The following is a 21,779-nucleotide window of genomic DNA, read 5'->3' on the forward strand; positions in this document are numbered from 1 at the left end:
ATATGTTTGAGTGGTATGATGTTCTACATAAATAATATTTTTAATATATATATATATATATATATATATATATATATATATATATATATATATTTACTTATTTTTTTTCAGTGTTTAAACAGAATACAGTGTGAGAAGATGCTCGGCTGCCATTTCTTCGGGTCGCATGTGGAGGCTTCTTCCAAGGCAGTCCAAAGTACATTTCTGATTTATGTTCCCCAGAACATAAATGTTAAAATAATAACCAACAGCCGTTGCTCGATGTCAAAAATTTGCCTTAGTAATGCAACGTCCTCTTAACACCAGTATGGAAGCGAATAGTTTTCCTGCAAAAGTAATCGCCACAAACCTAAATATGTTTTAGTGTTTTCATGTGATAGACCAACATAAAGTAATGCGTAATTGTGAAGTGGAAAGAAAATTATATGCAGACTTTTTCATCTAAAAATATATACAACCAGAGCTACAGTGACTGTTAGTGGCCCAGTCAAAGCTCAGCTCTAAATCCAACTAAAAAAAATCTTCCAAGACGGGAAAATTACTGTCCACAAAACAAACAAAAAAATGTTTTCATGCTTGTTCAAAGCTGCAGCAACTACTTATTGCTGGTCTATCACTAAAAAAAATCCCTAAAAAAATATGTTCAAGTTTGCGGCTGTTGCGTAAGAATATTTGAAAAAAGTTGAAAACCTCTGCAAAGTCGTCCGTCTCTGTTGCTCCCAGTGACTTCTGCAGCTCAAATTCAGCTTGAGTTTCTGTTTCTTTAGAAATACGATGCCAAAATGTGCAAAATGTAATAAATATCTTGAGGCCCGTCGTTTTCGGAGTCCCCGTTGCCTTGCGCCTACTTGCAGGTAAAAACCTCCGACTTCTCTCTGCAGGTGTTGCACTTGACGAAGCAGCACCAGTGGAACTTGCAGTTGCACTGCCAGACCCGCGTGTAGTGGTGCGTGTCGTAGCCCCGGCCGCAACACATCACGTTGCATCCGTCCGTGTGAGTGGAAGTGCCGTTGCACAGCCTGCCCCTCGTCCCCGTGCTTCCCGTGATCTTGTCCTCCTCGCAGTAGTTCGGCGAGCGCTCCAGGTACACCAGGTCCGTGTCCGTGGGCTTCTGGTAGCCCCGGGCCTGTTTCAGGCGCAGGAAGGAGGGCTGGCGGAGCCGCGAGGCCCGGACAGGCTCCACCTGCACCGCGTCGCCGTAGCGCTCCTTCAACAGGTAGCCGACCTCTCTGAACTTCGGCAGGGTGATCCAGCAGGTCTTGGTGGTGCAGGAACCGGAGACGCCGTGACACTTGCACTCCAGCTTCGTCCTCTCCTCCAGGATCTGCTCGCAAAGACAGTTGAGGTTCAGCGTGTCTTAGAAAAACAAAACTGACAGGTGCTGAAAATCCATACTGACAGCAGGGTGTCAGCGCGTCCTTAAAGAGTCTTAAATTCATTTGTCTAAACTTTAAGGCTTAAAATGTCTTTAAATTTAAGATTACCTTGAATACTTTAATTACAGGTCTTAAATCTTGTTGTGGCAACACTGTCTGATCTCACATTTTATGTAGGTCTTTCTCATGTGATCTTTCTATCCGGTAAGGGTTTGAGTCACACACAAACATCTTCACTCATTATGTTCTGACTCGAGGTGGTTAAGGCTGCTAAATCCTGAAGACTTGCTAGAGAGTTTTATACCATGTGAGAAGCACAAAATTGCTGCCAAGAGACACAAAAAGACCCCAGCAATTTCACAATTTCGGTCCCCTGTATTTCTTTCGCACACCACTGCTGTGACATGCGTCTTAAATTGTACTCATAGTGGTCTTAAAAAGTTTTAAATTCGAGTACGAGAGACCTGTATAAACCCTGTGCAAGGTAAATGTGACGTCGTCGTAAACGGTTAAGCCTGTCTCTTTTTGGGGAGCTGGGATTTCGACGACCACTTTAACTTTCAGCACAGCAACTGGCGAGCCAACATTGTGTCAAAAAATCCAGGAGAAAAGGCTCGTAGCTCCGAGCTGGAGTCTCTAATTAACATTACCTTTCTTCAAACCACAGAATGGAGTGACGGGAGTTGACTGACCAGAACTGTTGCGTAACTCTACATGTGTATATTCTTACATGGTGGTTTGAGTCAGATATACATTATAACGTCCTATAAATACATTCAAATGACAAAATAGACAGGTGATTGATTTTGATGTAAAGCGGGGGGGGGGGGGAAGCTTCCTCTGATCAAGATCCACACTTGATGTATTTTTCCTGTTATGTCACTGAAGCTCTAATAACAGAAGGCTGCTTGTTCGTGCACGTCATTATTCAAATCAGAAGTGGCTTATCAAGGTTTTGGAAGCGGTTCTTGACTCCGGCTGGATCAGTGTGCGCACGTATGCAGGCATGCGGTCGCTGAGAAGGGAATAGAGGGAGGATTGCAAGAATATTCGTTGCTTTGACTTGAATGTTTTGTTCATGAGTGATGGATGAACCGAGCAGGAGAAGGAATGCTTCTTCCGTCTCTCTTGGTGAAGAAAAAGCTGGGCCAAAATGCAAAGGCTCTACATTTACACCTTACATTTTCACCACTGTTGCAAATAAAAAAGAACACAGATCATTGGACTCTTTAGGAAAAAAAACATAAGATGACTGTCATTTCTCACTGTCTTTTGAGGAGAATAAAACAACATCTTGGACATGAAATATTTGTTGTAAGTGGCGGTTCCTGAAGGAATGGAGCTTGGCTGAGCCATTCTGTTTGCTGAGTCCAATCCCTTTATAACACAGGTGTCAAACTCCAGTCCTCGAGGGCCGCTGTCCTGCAGTTTTTAGATGTGCCACAGGTACAAAACACTGGAGTGAAATGGCTTAATTACCTCCTCCTTGTGTAGATCAGTTCTCCAGAGCCTTAATGACCTAATTATTCTATTCAGGTGTGGTGCAGCCGAGGCACATCTAAAAGTTGCAGGACAGCGGCCCTCGAGGACTGGAGTTTGACACCGCTGCTCTGTAACAATGACAGAAACAGTCCCACTTTGTGAAAACACATTTTCTTCAAATTAAATATCAATGAACCACTCCTTTAGCTACTCCTTACTCATATCTTATATAACTTCCCATTGGGATCAATAAAGTACTTTTGAACTTGAATAAAATTTTTGAATATAGACCCATTGGAAGGTTTAAACTCTGGGGGCCATTTTATTTGGTACACCTAGTCCTAGGTTGGTTCCTCTTATGCCGGCAGAGGTGCCCCAATTGGTTGTGGCATAGAATCAGCCAGGTATTGGATACATTCAAAGGATTTGGTCAATGTTGACATGATTGCATCATATGCTATGTTCATAGGAGCTAAAGAGAGCTCTCAGACAATCCAGCTAAAAGAAGCAAAGATGTCTCAGGATAACTGGCCCCTCCACAGATCATCTGGCAGATCGTTGGGAGTCTGATCTCCCAATTTGTAGCAAATTGTCATATGTGGCAGTCAACTCCCCCAAGAAATGTCTAACTTACTCAAAATCCTTTTTCTATTTGGTGTAAGATATTAAGTATTTTTGGACACTCAAGCACAACTAAAATCACAGGTCATTGATTTTATAGTCCGAGTTGAGTCTGAAGTCAAGTGACTCAAGTCTACACCTCTGATTAATAAGATCCTTCCATTTGATCAAATCGGACCTCAGTGTGTTACCTTTCGACCCGCCTCATTGTTGTGGAGGTTCATCAGCCGGCGGGCATTTTTCTTGATCTCACGAGCGTCCACAAAGCGTCGCGAAAACTCCACGCCGTACTTGACATCTGCTGAGCAGCCTCCCCACTTCCAGCCCTCCTCCCGGTCATGGTAGCCCTGCTTCTCGCGGTCACAGCCACACTGGCTTAGGTTGCCTTGGCTACAGGCCGCCGTCACCGCATGGGCAACTCCAGCGGCTGTGATGGCATAGGTGAATGCTGCCTCCCTGCTGCCTGGAGAAAGGAGGACAGAATTGGAATGCAAATCAATAATTAAATGACTCGACGTACTTGAGAGTCTGGGTTAAAGTAGTAATGTATATATTTCTTTGACTTTGGTTACTGTTAGGGATCCAAGAGTTTTATCTCAACTTTTTACCCATAAACACAGCCCATGAACAATGTCCACTTATAAGAAGATTCTCCCAAACATATTCTCCCAACTATTCCAGCATGGTTTGCCAACAAAGTTGATCAAAGACATTTTTGAACTAATTATCAGGACAGTCTTTATAACTTAACCCCATCAAGAACACGTTCAGTTCTCAGAGAATGCGGAATCGGTTCTTTTGCAGTGAGCGTTTTCACATCTCGGAATTTTATCTCGATCTACTTTGCAGAATTGTTTTAACGCGGCCACATTTCTGGGTTTTTAGGCATGAGCAACCTCGTTAAAGTTTGGTTTTATAGCTGGATTATGACTAAGCCACTCCAAACCCTTTGCTGATTGCCAGGCATTCCCCCCTTTGGATTTCCTCTGTCACAATGTCTTTGGGAATGTGAGGTCTAAACTTGAGGCAAAATCACAATCTCATTAAGGTAGACACAATAAAACTTTTTCTATGAAGTTATCACAATTTTTTAATGTCTCTAAAAAGCTTTAGTGCACTACAACTACGCTTTTGAGAAGCTAGGGTGGACAGTGTTATTCTGATGGCTCACTTTGTCAATGTTTTTATTTAATTTTTTTATTGGTAGTGTCTTGAGGAACTAAAACCAATGGTCGTATATTCCTAGTGGGAAAAATGACTGGCTCCTTAAACAGTGTGACTCACCAAATGTGGCACTGCGTATTATGAAAATCTCCACCTTGGCCTCATTGGTCTAAAGGAGACAGAAGTCTTTGTGGTTTATTCAGATTCATTTTGTTCTGCTGTCTTGTTCTTGAGTCTGGTGAACCGTGCAAACAAGTTCTGGAGCCTGGGAAGTGTTATTTGGCGGTTTGTTAGCAGTTTTTCTAAATGTTGCTTGGTCTCAGCTGTTGAGTTTGCAGAGATGTTAACAGCCACAAGGGTTGGCAACTGCACTGAATGTTTTCCACACATACTGGCTCTAACATCACGACCACAGGCAGGTAGAAAAAGTTGGTTTTGGAGAACACTCGCACTGCCTTCAACACCATAGTCAATGCAAGTTGTTTTCTAAACGACCTTCTAATCCTTTCACAGATTGATGAGCAGCAACAGTTGCTTCTCTGAGATCATTGCTCAGAAGTATTTAACACAGACAGCAGACTGTCTCTGCATGTCTTGCCTCAGATGGCTCTGTCTCAGCAGTTAGTGCTTGGCTTGTCATCAGGACTCTGAAGGAAACAAAGTGACATCTGCTGGCTGACTACGGCTTGCTGTGCTTTATTGTGTCATACAGTGTTGTTCTTTTTCTGACTAAGGAAATTGCAGCAAATGATGCCGCATAACACAGCCAGATGATCTGTGGATGGTCTTAACCCATTTACGACCTTTTCTGTGCTTACTGTTTGAGCTTCATAACAAAGAGCTTATGGAGTCAAAGGGGGAAAATTAATTTATTGGTGCTAATGTTGTTAACGGGATATGGGATATCCTCCCCCTTCAAGTGTTTACCACAGGGTATTAATGCATGGTGTCTCCTTTCGATGGCTCCCTTCCCAGGTAAAAAACTCCTTCACTGAAACCGTCGAGTCTGCAGTTCCCCCACAAATGCTGAAGTCTTCCCTCATCAAGCTAAATCTGCGAGCGATTCGGATAAGTTGTTCGATGCTGCTGAGTCTTTCTCAAGGTATCGGGCTCAAGCAGTGGCCAAACAACCATTTCTTCCCGCTGTGATTTGTTTTGATTGAATGCCGTTGCATTCAGGGTCCCATCGTTGCCATCCAGCTGCCGGAGCTGCCTTTAATTAGTGGTTTGCATGAATCTTTCCGGGCTAAGCCTAATGAATTCACAGGCCCTAAAGGTCGCCATCGTAAACTTGTGTAAGATTTACTTACAGGACAAGATTGTTGTAGAGTCTTGGTTTAGACAGCCAAACCCAATGTTTCAACCCATTTTGATAAAGCCCTTATTTAATGGATTGTGACACATAACTTCTTTAATTGTTTTTCTTAACTGGACTTGACAAGACAAGAAAAAAAATGGATCTCAAGTGTCTCTTTAAATTTGTTTACTCTGAGAAAACCTATCTGCAGACAGCAGAAAGTGATCGCTCCCAGAACTGCTTGATTAAACTTGCATCCAAACCCACAGCAAAACCGCAACAAAACATTCTAGACCCGAAGCAATTTATGGATGAGGTTCACATTAGGAGCAAAGAGGCGCCTGTGAGGAGTCAAAATTTTAAAGAATGTCGAACTGAGTGGATTTTTAGTTGGTGTTAATAGACTACACAGGTATGAATTTCAGAAACCTGATGAGCCTGACACAAAAATGTCTTCACTCACTTTGGGACATTGCTTCAGATGAAATGTTTGCTTGGGTGCTGAAATCTTTAAAACTTTGCAATTGAACTTGTTCCGTTGAATGTTGAAAGTATGTATGCCTGTTAGAAGAAACCCTTAAAGTTTCAATACTGGAACGTTATGTTATAATGTAAACCAGACAACCATAGAGATACCAAGGGTTTTAGGGTATGTATCATTTAGAAAGTGAAGTTTATGTACAGTCTATGTACAGGCTCCATCAAATTGGATAAAAGCGTCCATTTTCACCACAAATTTCAAATTAGGTTTTGATTGGACTTTTCCAACATAGCTTCCAACAGGTACAGTGTTGGTTTTGCGCCAAAAAGTACAATTTTGTTCTCATCAGATCAGCGCTCTCCTGCCTCATGTTTGCTAAACTCAGGTGCTTAACTTTAAACCTGACCTCTCTCTCGTGACTTTCCTCTTGCCACCTTTTCATAACGACCACATTTGCAGAGAGCGCGACTAAAAATGATTTGGTCAACAGATTTTCCCACCTGAGCCGTGAATGTTTTCTTTACAACTCTTCCACTGTTGAAGCTTCACAAAGCAACCATACAAATAAAACCCTCCCAAAAGGAGGCGAGTCCCGGACGAGACTGACCTACTCTCAGCTCTTGTCCGAAGACCGTCCTCTCCCCCAGGGCAGAGCAGTTCCAGCGCCCGTAGCGGAACTGGTACTGGCACTCGTTGATGCCCAACTGGGCGCCCTCGCCGATGATGATGATGGCGTCCGGGCGACTCTGGCAGAGGGCCCTCTGACGGGGTGCCAGTCCTGGTATGTTGTTGCAGATGATGTTGGCGCCCAGGGCCACCACGGAGGACAACGCCCTGCAGGAATGACGATTGTGAAAAGACTTTACCAGAACAGTCTTCTAGAAAAATGTGGAGAACATTCTCTCTTAAAGCAGAAAGGGGACCCGAATTTGATGGACGGTTATAATTTTTATTAAGTCAGGCTAGTTGATATTGAGCTCATTTTGATGGCCATCCCTGCAGAAAGAGCTCTATAGTTTATGGTAAGGATTTCATAGCAGAACCTGCCCTTGTTCTCAATGAGAGGCAAATATGGTGTAGCAATCACTCTCATTGTGGGGCCCCTAGGTCCCAAACGCTCCTTACAAAGGCCCCTCTTTCTTTGAAAGAGCATGAAGTAATCATTTAATACAACTATTTTCCATATGCTGCTGTCCCACGGTTCTGACGAGGTGCTTCCAAGTTCTGGTGCAAATCCACGAAAGGCAGGTTATCTCATCAGCTGGTCAGCAGATTAAATGTTGGCTGCAGTCGATCGAGTTTTCACTCAGCCGTTTTATGGCTCAGTTTCTGAATGAAAATGCCAGCGTGTTGGAGGAGAAATCAGCAGCTCGTGTTCCTCTGAGGAGGAAAATGACTAAACAAGGAAAAAAAAAAAAAAGAAGTCGCGCGTTTTTCCACAGATTCTTTCCAAAGTATTCCACAGAAAAATAACAGCAATACCAAATGACGTAAAAGTAAAAATACATATATAAACATATATAAGGATCTAAAATAGATTCTTCTTTTTTTTTACAACGTGGTCGAAAATATGTTGTGGTTTCTAGTGTTGACGTGCCAATTTTGTGCGTGATTGGCTCACAATTTACGCACGCAATAGAGGCTGCAGGAAATAAAAGCGCATCAAATTCAAAGGAAGCAAGCATGCGCATTCAGAATAACGTACAGGTAGCTACCGCTGGTGAGGATGAGGAAGATCTGCGGGTAGTAGACGGACAGCAGCGCACTGCGAGACGAGATGAGAAGCATGGCTACGCATTGAACACAACCTGCTTTGCCCTCTCTCTTTTTTTGGGGGGGAGGAGGGAGGTAAAAAAATGATTGTGAAGAAGTATGTCCTTATTTGTGGATTCAAAGGAGTGTTAGAAGCAGTCCGGAGGGAGCCGAGGCGCTCTGCGGCAGCTCCGAGCCCGCTGTCCGTGTGCGGCAGACCAGACGCTGCATCTCCCGGCCGATGGGCGCTCCTGACACCTGGCCTGAAAGAGGGCTTGGTAGGGTGATGGTCGGGGGAAGAAAAAGAGGAAACGGAGGGAAGGTGGGAGTGGGGGGATGAGGGGGGGGGACACGTGGCTCCGAGTCCGGACGCGCTTTGGTCAGGTCTCCAAAAGTGGGAATGTTGTGGAGATGGAAGGGAGTGCACCAGCCCACTGGAATGAGCCTGCACACCCCCACATCCCCGCCCATCAACCCCCTCGCCCCCATTTCGCTCCCTCCACATCTCGATTCAAGACATGGTGGTTTTCACGTTTCGTTTAGAGTTATTCACACGAATAATCCTTAGGTTTTGACTAAATCCCTCTTAAAAGTTAGCAGATTGAGTTTCAGCTCTGCTGCGAAAACGGCAACATGTCATTCAATACACTAGGTATCTTTTAAGTCAATGCTAAAACATAAAAAAAAATAAAAAGTAATTAGCGCTGATGTTCTTTGTCTTTTCAATGTTTCCGCTGACTTTGTCCAGACCGCAAAAACAGTTTGTAGTCAGCCTGATGTATAAACAAACCCTGCGACTACAAAAATGCACCACTTGTCTGTTATAGCTGCATCTCAATAAAGATTAGAATTTTTTTCGCTAGATTATTTAATCGCAATAACTTGATTAAAAAAACACAAAAAAAAAACTAATCATAAAGATTTATAATAGTATTTCAGTTCAGATGACTATAGTAGTTTCGAGGTAAAGAAAACACAATATTCAGCTTATCAGAGAATTATAATATTATGACCAATAAAAAAAACCAAAAAAAAAAACAGTTGTTTTTCTTCTGCTCGTGTTGGTCCAATGTGTCTCTATAAAGTCCAAAGTCCGTGTAAAAAAACCTTAGACGTTTACGGCACTTGATCCATATCGCCATTAAGCAGCCTGAGCCACAGAATGATCACCTACATGACGTAATTCGTGCACCAGGAGCCCCGACGTGTGCATACTTTTCAATATTTCTGTATTAAATGTCATTTAATAGGTTTTCATCAGTTTGAACTTCTCTGGTGCGTATTCGAACATTACGCCCTCTTGTGGTGACACCGAGGAAAAACTCAGAGAAAAACGTTTTTGCTGCAAAGCCATTTCTTATCGTTATCTTCCACTCAGGATTACTGAAGGAATTGCCTGGGGAATCTTGAGTATGGAAGGATTTTTTTTATTATTATGATTATTTTTTTATGTTCTCAAATTACTTAATTTTAATGGAGTCACATTCAGAAACAGTCAGAAAAGCTCTTTTTCTGCCCTTTGGATGGAAATGCTTGCCTAGCTGTTTACTGTAAACAAACACTTATTTTGGACTTTCTCAAATATATCTTTTGACTTGATTGACTTGTAATCCTTTTGTGTGTTTGTTTGTGGTGCACAATGATTTCATGGCCAATGAGAAACAGAAATGCAGCGGTCCAGTCGACTCCTCGGACTCTGTGAAATAAGTTTACTGAATTTACACGGAAACTCACAAGGACCTAAAGAATTACCTGCTAAACTAACTTTTGTTTTAACATTTGAGTAGCTAGTGGAGTTTGAGTTGTTTAATTTTCATTTATAAACAATGATTAATGTTAATTTGTGATCTACAAAGTATCACTTAATGATTTACTCCATCCACTCCTGTTTATATTCATTACCTCCTGATTAATTTCAGACTCCATTTGGATCTAGAACACATGGTTAATGCTGGCTAGTAGGTAATTAGTCAGTTATTCATTCCCTATGTCGTTGTTTTTAATAACCAATCATTAATTAATGTTAGTTAATGCTCAGTTATTTGTTATCTAATCAAGTTTTGATTCTGTTTTGAATCAGTTAGTTGATTCCCAGAAAAGTATTACTTGTTGTTGAAATCTTGTTTAAAAAAATTGTTACTATGATTAGTTAATCTCTTGTGCACATTACGTTATTATTAATTTCTCACCACATTACGCTGCTGCGTTTTAAACTGGTTACTTACTGGTAAATTAATGAGTAATGATCATTGGTTACCTAATGTTTAATTCCCCATGTTATTTTCTTCATAGATCATTTCAGTGATTAGGTTATGGTCAGTTTATGGTCAGTAAACTGTTTTTACAATCTAGTCACAAAAGGAGTTTTTAAAGAAACAATTAAGAGACGCAAAGACAGAAATCATTAAACATGAACTAATTATATGCTGAACTGTTCCTCTCTCATTTCATAAGTTGTTAATAATCAACTTAACATTAATTGTACGTCTCAAATGTCATCTCGAGGGTACAATTAGATTATGCTTAACTATCCATTATCGAACCATAAACTAACCATTGGGTATATTTACCCCGACGTGATCAGGACTTCGACATACAGGATCTAAATATTGGTGTAGTTTAACTCTACAGTTATTTAGCTTGAGGAAAAGTCTGCTTGAAAAGAAATGAGGAACACAAAACGAGGACTAATCTATTTATTATATATATTTACTACAACAAATACAGCCAGAGAGATACAAGATTGTCTTTGGACAAACATTCGGGTTAAAACGGTTTCAGATGATCGGAGTGAAATGCGTCACACACAGACACACACACACACACACACAAAAAGAGCTAAAACAGCAATTTTTCTGACAAGTCAACCTGCGGGGTTTCTTCAAAGTAAGTCTTTAATGTTTCTGGAGGCGTCTAGTTTGGAACAGGACATGATTAATATTCATTATTGATCACTATTTACATGCCTTATTAAGCATTTGTTTGGGCGAGAAAACAAAAAAACAACGATGGAAAAAGAATCAAAGCATTCTTTTTTCAACAGGTCATGTGGGCTTTAATTGGACCGAGGCATCAAAGACCTTGGTGATGCGTTCAGGTCCTGTGCTTCACGTAGGTCCTTAACTATGCATTGCTCAAGTTTGCTTTTAAGCCCAGCCACAATGTCAGCAACGTTGTTTAGCCGCTAATAGGGCAAACACATGGAACTTATATTTAAATATGTAATGGCGGGGAGTGGAAACACTGGGCCCGGGCCCAGGGGTTTTGGTTAGAGATGACTATCACCGCCTCCTGCTCACAGCAGGGATGTTCGATTTCACAGATAAAACGCAGAACTTTTCCCCCCCAAAGGCGAAGCCAGTAAATCAAAACACGCCGCTTTTTAATCAAATGTAATTTACAGTTGTTCCGAGTTTCAGGGAAACCAGACGGAGCTGACGGAGGGAAATTGCTTCCACGTTGAAGAGCGAGCATCCTGCTCTTGAGAGATTACCAAACTGAGCATCTCGAAGCCTCCCCCCCCCACCCCAACCTCTTCTTCAAGATCAGAGGAAAGCCGAGCTATATTTTTTAGCGACGTTACGAGGCACATAAACGTCCTTGGAGATGTGTTGTTTTATGTGAGTAGGATTTATGTTTTTGTGTTGACATGCAAAGTCAGAGTGTTTGCACATGTTTGTGTCCAAATTGGAACAAATCATAGCCAAAAAAAGAGAAGAAAGAAATCAAATACTAAGCAGGGAAATAAACACTATTGTGTAGTGTCGAAAATGCTGAATCTAAAAAAAATATTGGATTACCTTTTCTGTCTCTGACAATTAGTTTTTCTGCTAAACCTTTCTACAAAATCTGAAAGTTCTCCTTAATGTCTCTACTTATTTTGTCAGTGCTGTTGTTACTCAGTTGTACCTGCAGAGGGAGACAAAGCACCAATATAGAACGTTAGTGAATGTTTAGCTGTATGTAGCACGTTACCAAAATGGCAAGTGCTGCTGCGTTTTAAACAGTTTTCCGTTGTTTAAGATGATTATTTATAGTTGGGTTTTTTTTCTGCAATAAATGATAACTGCTTATTTTACAACTGAAGAAGTTGACATAGCAAAATTGCGGCTCACTAAAAATACATTCTGTGTTTTATTCAGATTTTTATTTGTAGAATATTTTTGAATAGCTCAGTTCTTCACATCATTGTGTTGGTCTGCCACATCAAAACTCAGTCAAAAAAATGCTTGACCCTATGGTTGATAAAATGTGAACAAAGGTCAAAGATTAAGAATACCGTTTTTATCGTTTAGACGGGCAATACCTCTGACATCCTCAAGGGGGCTCTTTACTCCAACGTTTGACTGGATGCAAACCTGTACAGCCCACCGATCGCCCCCACCAGCTCTCGATAGTTCCACCATTTTGGTTCCTACCGTCGAAATTTCAGAAGTTAACTATCACATTTGTTTGTTTCCACATACATTTAGTCTTCATAGCAACACAGTGAAGAATGCTCATAACATATGTAACAATGTTGCTCTTTACAAAGCTTCATTTTGGATTTATTTGCAACACATTTCAAAAAAAAAAAAAAAAAGTCTCTCTTTATTCCCTGAAGCAGATTTTGTTGGTTTAGAGTAAAAGGGAGCGGTTCTCCTGGTTTCCATTCCCAATCGACTGCATCCTCACTTGTTTACCTTGCTTCGTTTCTTTTCAGACACAGACCCGAGACCATTAAATCTAATTTATTTATCCTTTGTGTTCTATTTTTCATGCTTTTTTTCTTTTCTTTTTTGTTGCAAAATTTTACTTTCTTTTGGAGAAAAGAACCCCCCAAAACTTCCCCGTTTATCTAATTATAGGATTATCTGTCTTTGTTCACATACATCGGCAGAATTGTAAATCCATAGCAGCTGGTGTGATCTGCTACAAGTTGGGTTTTGATCTGCGAGTAATTCATATGTGAGGAATTGCTGTGCTTGGGGCTTTGGGAATCAAACATGTGTTGCACTTCTCCAAGTCTCTATTCCCCCTTGAAAATACCCGGGGCCTTAATGGGCTGGTCCACTCTGTCGAAGCACACCAAAACTCCCCCCTTTGCTCTCTGTCACTGTAACCCTCACACACACACACACACACACACACACATTAACTGATACAACCACAAACCTCTTAACTGGTTTTATCGGGATCTATTGGCCCGAATCAGAGAAAGTGAAGCAAAAGCGTCATTTTTTATTTTTTATTTTCCTGTAGGAGTCACCTCACGTTAAAGCTGACCTCGCTGATTGAGTTTGCTCACAATCACACGGGTCAAGGCCTGGAGTCGGGCCCATGCATCATTTAGTTTAATGGCCGTTTCCTGCCTCGCTCGGATCGTGTGCGCCACATTGGAGGAAGCAGGCAGATGAAAATGCAGCACGCAGCTATATTATTTGCAGGACACAATACTGCGAAGGCGGAAGGAGAGATAGGAAGGCGAAAGGGGGACGGTGACAAAAAAGGAGAGCGAGAGCTCGTCTGATTTTTGTGGCCTGTCTGTGTCACCAGCACCCTGTTGGGACGACAGATGTGCAGATGATGTCATGTAGAAAGGGGATAGGGTGGGAGGGAGGAGCGAGCAGAGCGCGGGAGAACAGACGGCGGGCGGTGCCTCGATCTCCGAGAGACAAGGGAGTGAAAGATGGAATAGGGCGACAATGTGACTTATAAAGTGTGACCTGTTTTATGAAGTCCTCCTTAGCTGTGTGTGTTCTTGAACTGGATGTCAAAGTATCACTGTTTTGTCTTGAATAAATCTGAGCATGCTGATTTAGTCACACAATCTATTCTAAAATGCAAATGTACTGTCTGTTGAAGGCATAATTTACTTGGAGTCGTCAGTGTAGAAGTTTACCTCCTGTTCCTGGTCAGACACAGCATAGGAACTCAATTGTTCTCCTGGGCTGCATTGACAATGGCTGTCTGTAACCATTCAGACCGGTGAAGTGTGAGAAAAGGGAAAGATCAGAGTTATATAGTTTCTTTAAGCGGTACTCATGTATCCGTTCCATTTCAGATGCTGCCCTGAGCAACTGCCCATATCAAAAACCACTGCAGTGTCAAGGACAAGATTTTTCTAAAGCAACTTAACCCGCCAAACAGGAGTCATTCCAGGTCAGTTGTCTTTACAAAGCAGAATGAGAACTTTGAATTAGATGCTTGATTTAGGGAGGATGTGTGGTACCAATTCATTTCAAGTAATAGGTGGTTGTAATGACGCTGCAAAAACCGTACCCACAGCCTCTTCAGGAGGCCGAGCAACGAGTGCAACAATGGTTACATATGCAGCAAAATCAAACAGAGGGCAACAAAAGCTGTTACTGAGTCAAGATAGAAGGTTTCTTTAAACAGAAGTTAGAAAGTAGAAGTGGACTAATCCCAAATACCAACTAAAAGTAGCTGTCCTATTGATGAGTACTCAAGTTACTAAACACACAACCATTCAGAATGCAGCCAGCCCACCTGAGTTAGCTTGACAACCAGATTGTCTTCACCTTTTGGTATTTCCTCTGTTGTCGTCTCACCCCTTTGTCTTGTGCAACTCAGAACTATAGCGGCACAAGAGATATTTATTGTCTTGAGGTTGCAGGGCCTTCTTACATACCCATAATCTTTAGCTTCCTTCACAGTCAGAGCTACTAAAAAAGTTTATATTGTTTCCTGTAGGTTGGTGTAGATTACTTCAAATCTACATCCGCCAGAGAATGGGTACGAAGCAGATATGACTCTAATGAGAGCACAGCCCAGGAGCTGCAGCCGCGCCCGCCGTTATCCCTCTGACCTCGGCTTGAGGACACCCTCGGTCACCCCTCTCTGTAATCATTGACCTGTTACCTGTGGCAACCGAGCCACAACACACACTGCCCAACTACTTCTCTGCTGATAATAAGGCGATAGAGCCGGCGCAGCCTCGCTTTCAGACAGAGATGTGGGCACGGTTTCTCACGCTTCTGATGGATGTTAGACCTCTGGGAGGTTCAGTCGCTCTAGGTGACCTTCGGAGATCCTTCTCTTTTTTTTTCTTTTTTTTCTTTTTTCTTTTTGTTTCCGAGAAGGTTCAGGGAAAAGCTGTTATCCTTCCTCAAACAGAGCGTTGCTGTGAAAACATGCATGCTCATCCAACCGTGGGTCCTCTCGGAAAGGTTTTATTAACAGTCGTGAGTGCATACTTAAATTAATTCTAACATGCAGCGATCAAGCTCTCAGAAGTCTCGGCAACAATGTAACAAAATGAAATCGTAGTAAATTGTTCCATAACTATTTAATATTAATCTTGTACTGTTTAGCTTAAATATATCACATCTATGTGAAGGAGGAAAGGATTTCAGATCTTGACTTTTTGACAAAGGTTTTCCAAATCTGTCTGATTGTAAGCACATCTCTTGCCTTGAGTCCCCTTCAGGTGAGACCACATTTCTAAAAATTTCTTTGTCTTATTTTTCTGTTACTAAGTCATTATATTATTTTACTTAATACAGTGTCATTAATTTCCAGCTTGTTTTTATCCGACCCCTAAACGTATTCAACCAAAGCTGATATTTGGAACAATTCATAACTATCCGCCTCCTGTGACAAAATCCTGTTTTCCATCTGATGCTGCCACCACCGTGTTTTACTTTGGGAATGGTGTTCTTTCCATGATTCCCAGGGGTTGTTTGTGGGAAACCTACCCAGAGATTCAGCAACCTTCCACCAGGTTTTGGGAGACTTCTGTGTGTTTTGTAATCCTGCTCCTCAGCCTAGACATATTGACATCGCAGGAGATTGCTGCAACATAAAGACCAGCAGTAATTCCTGCAGCTTCTTTGGTGCTACTCGGTCGCTTCTCTGTACAGTTGCAGTCTTGTCTTTGAACTTGTTTTGGAGAAAAGTCCAGTTTTTGTAATGTCCCCGTCGTTCCGTACTTCCTTCAATAACAGATGGCTGCCTTCACTGTTTCATGGTGTGTACAGAACTTTTTTCTACCCATCTCCCGACTGATACCTTTGTACAATCAGTTCCTCTAGATCAAATGAAGGATCCTACATGAACATCAGATTCACTACATTTCAAATTGATTTACTTTGAATATGTAAATATTTAGTCCGCACTTATTACAACACAGCATACATTTCACATAACCCAAAAAAACCCAAATAAAAATAGTTGACATATTAAAAAAGGAGTGAGAAGAAGTGTAGCTTATTGTCCTTCACCCCTTTGTTCAACAGAAACATACCCATATGAACACATATATACCCATTCACAAACACACACACCTGCCTCCATATATCTACATACATATGTATACCCATATGCATGTGAACACACATATGTATATATCTATACACACACATATCTGTGTGAACATTCAAATACGTTTTATGCATCTACTAATATGTGGGATTCTCCGTTATCTCCATCTCAATTAGATGCTTGGTGTGCCCTCAAAAACACTGAGTACATAAGTTAGTTTAATAAGGTGCTAATTTAAACATACGTCCATTTATAATCCATTTACTAACACATCTGATGTATTAGTGCGGGTTACATAGGTGGAAAAGATACCCAAATCATTTCACAAAATCCAAATTTTCACCTCACATTTAAACCAGAGTTCAAATGAAAGCCACTGTTAGGCCTAACAAAGCAAGGCCGAGCCCTGAACTATGCTGCACGTTTAACACCCACACTGAGCTTTTCGGGGGTTTAACAGAACTTTCTGCACCCAGACCGAAGTTTGAATGTAATCTACTCGGAGTGACTGACTCAGCTGTCCTTGTGCGTGTCCAATTTTAAGTTTTTTTTTTTTTTTTTTTTTTTTTTTTGCAGTACAAAGTGGGGCGTGGTACCGCACTGCAGCACAGTGGAAGGGGGGGGGTTGAAACAGGCCAGAGTAACCATCAGGTAGTGAGGATGTCAGCGAGTTTTGGTTCTCGCCAGAGCCTCCGCCCTCTTTTTCCACACGTCCCCCCTCAGCCTCCTCAGGCCTACCTCGTTCCCTTTTCTCTCTCCTTCCCCTTTCTGGCTGCCATCTTTGGGTGCTCGGCGCAGAATGGTCTGTGTCTGAGAGCAGTGGCCTGAAATAAAAGTAAGAGGGGGCCCTCTGTGCTGGAGAATGCTGGGCTTTGTCTCAGCTGCCATCCATACTGTCTGGAGATGTGGTGTGGACTGAGCACAGAGAGGATGTGATTGCAAAATGAAAACTGGAGAACGCCGGCCTATTCCAGGAGATTCAGCACCGTTCACCACCGGAACACGTCGCTGGTTCACATTGTTCCAGGGAGAAAAATAGAGATGACTACTTTTAGCTTACTGATTTTTAAGTCAAATGTGGGATAATTTAACTTCTCAAGATGTAAAAAAAGAAAAAGAAAAGAAAGAACGATCAGTTCTAAGTACGTCAGTTCACTTACATGTTTTGTTTTATGACCTTAACCTAGCCAATTCATCAAGTCACTGCAGTATTTTAGATTTTTATTGGCTCTGTGTTCAACTTTACCTCTAATGAAAGGGAGTACTTTATTATACTTCCTCCCTAAATGGTACTACTACAAACAAAATGTACCCAAAGTCCACAGGATGAATCATTTTGTTGCATTTTCAGATTTGGTAAAATTAAGAGACTGAAGTCTAATAAAGTGCACAAGTGCGGGGAAAAGTCTAACATCTCATAAATGAAAAGAGACGTCTGTTCTCCCCAAAATTCCAGTTTCTAATTTAGCATAATGTCTACAAACACGTTTATTATATGCAACATTTTCTACATGTAAATGCAAAACGATTCATTCAGACTATAGATATGTTCATGTTAGTATCAATGTTTTCTTTTAAAAATAAACATCATTAATAAAGTTCCCGCGTTTAACCTAAAGGCTCAATTTACTATGTGAGTAATTAAAGAAAAAAAATTTCATTCTAAAAATAACATGAAATTATCGGTAATTATAAAGTAACAGATTACAACAGAAGTAAACTAAAAAAACGGTGTGTGTGGTGGTTTTTCACCCTGTATTCCTCGTAGGCTATAGCATACATGGTCAGACAACACACACATTCACACACTTGCGCACACACACACAAGCTCTAATCCTGCAGGTTATTTCTGTGCTAATGGATATAGGTTACAGAGCCCGGTCACTGGGTTCAGCTGTAATATCACTGTTACTACAGACACATACACACACACACACACACACACCTTGTAAAGCAGGTTTTCTCAGCCAGTACGTGTGTGTGTGCTTTAAGCAAAAGCTTAGAAAATATGTTGTGATTTTAGCTTAATTAATATTAAATAGCGATGGAATTGTTTAATGTAAAAATTCCTCATGCAACTTTTTTGAAAGTAAAGAACCAAGTCAGAAATTTCTAGAAGAGTTTAATTCTGTTTGAAATAAAATTGGTTCAGAACATTTTTAAAAAAATAGTCAAATCACATTACAGTATTTCTTTGTAAAGATGTGTATTTTTTTAAATGTGGGTATTAATCATAATATAACTTTTATCCAGACTTAAGAAGCACAATAATAGATTAAAAATGTATTAACAGCTTCCTTAACACTTAATGTGTTATGGTTTGCCCAAACTTAATTTGTAAATGCATTACTAAGCAGACAGTCTTTAGGATAAGGTTTGTATGATATTTCATTAGCTGTCTAGCTATAAAAAACTTGGAAGTATATAAGCCTATTCATTGATTTTTAAATAAATATAATCTGGAACCCATCCAACATACACAATAAAAGCTGCTCTGATTAAGCACACTACCCGGTTTTGTTTTTATATCTGTTTTTATTTACAGGGGGTTCCAATGCAGAAAAAAAGTTCTGTAAATGTCGGATTGTTCCTTTAACATCCATGTTTTTCACTCCCTCCTCTGATGTTGCATCAATAACGCATTTGCGAGATTTATTGGGCAACAGCAGCACGTCTGGACTTGTCTTTAAAGTACTTGTGACGTCGGGGAGAAACTGATATTTATTAACTCACAAGAAGAGAAATAATAGGCCATTACAAGTTGGAATATCCATAAAATCAGAGTTGTTTTGCCATAGTTAAATAAAAGTTGCCATTTTAAATGTTTTTGATAAGGGATCTAATTTGATTGCGGAGGAACACATTTAGATCATTAGCATTTTTAATGTGTAATTCAACTGTTAGTATTTTTTTTTAGTTTTTTTTTTAGCTAGCCATTATAACATATTAAAAAATGTTTTATTGTATGTTATTAATATTTTAAACCATGTAATATATTATTTAAAAAGAAAAAAACAGTGAATATGCAATTGGAAAATAACTGATGATGGATTTAAAAGTTGCTAAAGGTGCAACACTGAACTTCAGCTTTGTTCCATCTTCAAATAAGTGGTAACTTGTTCTAGGATTCAGTTCTGCCTTATAATTTAAATTCTGATAATTTTTTCCTTGGCTCCCATTAGCTTTTTTACGAATAAAAATGAGTGTATTTTTACTTAAAGTCCTGTTTGGGAGTTCAATAATGCAGTAAATAGTGCTTTTTCAAGCGGCGGAGGGGGCAGGAGAGGAGGGGGGAGTGAGGCTGCCTCTGATAATCATCTCTACGCAGCCTAGTTTTTACACATATTTCCCCGTCATGAGCCGTCTTCTCCGCTCTCTCGCACACATTTGGAGTTATTAAATTAGATTCAGAGTAGCATTGTGTGTCTGCTAGCACACCGGGGCAGGTTGTGTAAATGCTTCACCTCAGTTGAACTTCGGCGCATCTGTGTTCGTCGGCGGCGAAGAACTCGGCAGCTTCTCCGTGTCCCCGATGAACTCTGTGAGATGGCCGGGGAGAGACACGCGGGAGACGGGGTTTGCAGCCTTTCGAGACTCGGGAAGCTCCTCTTGGAGAATGCCTGTCGGTATATCCTCTTCACCAGCATTTTACAAGCCAAAATTGCCGCATTTAGGAGTATTTTTTTTGGTAGTGTTTTTTCTGCTGCGGGAAAAATAATAGGAAATAAAAAAAACTGGCGGAGGAGGAAGGGACCTGCCAACAAACTTCACACATGAACTTGAGGCATAACGGTAAGAATTAATATTATTATTTTGTCTTTATTTATTTGGTTTACGTTTGCCTAGTTTGTAGAAAGTAGTCGGACTACAGCAAGCAGTTCGTGTTTCGACTCGACAGCAGCGGATGTCATTTCTCCCAGACTGGGTCAGCGGATATCGACGCTGCTGTGGCCGAAACAATCCGCGGTTCTTCAGCCTACAAGTTTCAACAGCGGCGTGACAAACCTGCGCCTCAGCTGCTGTTGCAAATTTAAGCACGACGTCCAAACAATCTCACATTAGATAGTCGATGTAGTCAGGAAATAATGCGAAAAAGGAGGTCGCCTTTTGGTGCCCTAGTTTCTCCGCGCAGACACGCATAATCTTCCACCTTTTTTTTCCGCTTTTGTTTTCCCCTCAAAGCAAACGCAGATAAGGCAGCCGGGCGGATCATCACATCGGTCCAGCGGGGAAACATCACAAAGTGGGCAATTAGGATTTCAGTATGAAATGTGCGTTTAATTAGTTCGCCCAGGATTAAAGCCTATGTAAGACAAGAAAACACGGCTCTGCGGCTTTGCCCCCTCATCGATGTGTCACTGTGGTTTCCCTCGGAGAAGTTTTGCACAAAATTGATTCAGGAGATAACCCAACAGTAGCTGAGTGTCATTTTTAAAGAGGCAATCCAGTGGTGTTTTTTTGATTTAAAAAACCCCCAAAAAACTAAGGTTTTTTTTTTTTTTACCCATTACCAAATGTACACTGCAAATAAAAAAGACAAGTGAGTAGTAAAAAAAAAAAAAAGGAATTTCTATAACAGAATTTCACAAAATGCAATTCTTTGACAAGGGTCGCTATAGAAAAATAAATAAATTTGGCCTGTGTGTATCTGGGTCAGTGACATCACATGAGGTTCAAGATTTTTTTGATAGGTTCTTAATAGAAATCAACCAATGGGAAATCAGAGTTTGCCAATTTTTTTTAATGGAGGTTGATTGGTGATTGGCAGGTCAAATAGTAAAAAAAAATAAAATAAATAAAAAAATTCTACCCCCATTCATTAAACATATTAAATCCAAGAACTCCCATTGTTTTCGGTTTTATTAACTCATAAACCAACAGCATGTGCTTTGATACTCTCTTTTTGCGTGTGATATGCTTTGATTTATAAACGGCAATAATGTTGTATTTAATGTTAACACCTCTATCAAAGGCCCTTCCTCGTTTTTTTTCTTTTGTATGTTATAGCCCATCAAAAAAAAAAAAAAAAAAAAATCCTAACCAGTGAAAATCTTAAATCTGTGTTTTAGACCTTGGAGAAAGCTGCAAATATGTACTATGTTCATATATATCTAATTTATTCATTTGGTTAATTTATTTGAATAGTTAGTTCTCCTTTGACTCTGTTCAGATTGATGAATTTAAATGAGGCAGAAGAATGAAGTCAGTCAACTGGCATTAGAAAGCAATACGGTAAAGAAGTGACCTTTGACACATTCCAGTATAAACCACTTCTGTGTGTTTAATTTGGAGATATACTAATCTGGCTTTTTTTTTTTTTTTTTTTTTTTTGCCAGGCAGATTT

The 21,779-nt window shown here is 40.6% G+C and overlaps 1 protein-coding gene across 2 annotated transcripts; it reads right to left on the minus strand.

Moving 5' to 3' along the window:
* Nucleotides 1-139: 139 nt before the first annotated feature.
* Nucleotides 140-11,751, minus strand: wnt7ba (wingless-type MMTV integration site family, member 7Ba). 2 transcript variants are annotated; one of them, XM_044108902.1, is made up of 4 exons: nucleotides 8,137-11,751; nucleotides 7,029-7,255; nucleotides 3,671-3,942; nucleotides 140-1,324 (listed from the first exon to the last, which is right to left on the minus strand). In XM_044108902.1, the coding sequence occupies exons 1-4, from the start codon at nucleotides 8,676-8,678 to the stop codon at nucleotides 845-847; spliced, it is 1,521 nt and encodes a 506-aa protein (XP_043964837.1). In that variant the 5' UTR covers nucleotides 8,679-11,751; the 3' UTR covers nucleotides 140-844. The 2 variants fall into 2 exon arrangements, with proteins under 2 accessions (XP_043964837.1, XP_043964838.1); XM_044108903.1 differs by having other exon boundaries at nucleotides 8,127-8,314.
* Nucleotides 11,752-21,779: the final 10,028 nt, after the last annotated feature.

The sequence above is a fragment of the Gambusia affinis genome, linkage group LG23 (genome assembly GCF_019740435.1).
Source record: "Gambusia affinis linkage group LG23, SWU_Gaff_1.0, whole genome shotgun sequence".
NCBI classification, from domain to species: Eukaryota; Metazoa; Chordata; class Actinopteri; order Cyprinodontiformes; family Poeciliidae; genus Gambusia; species Gambusia affinis.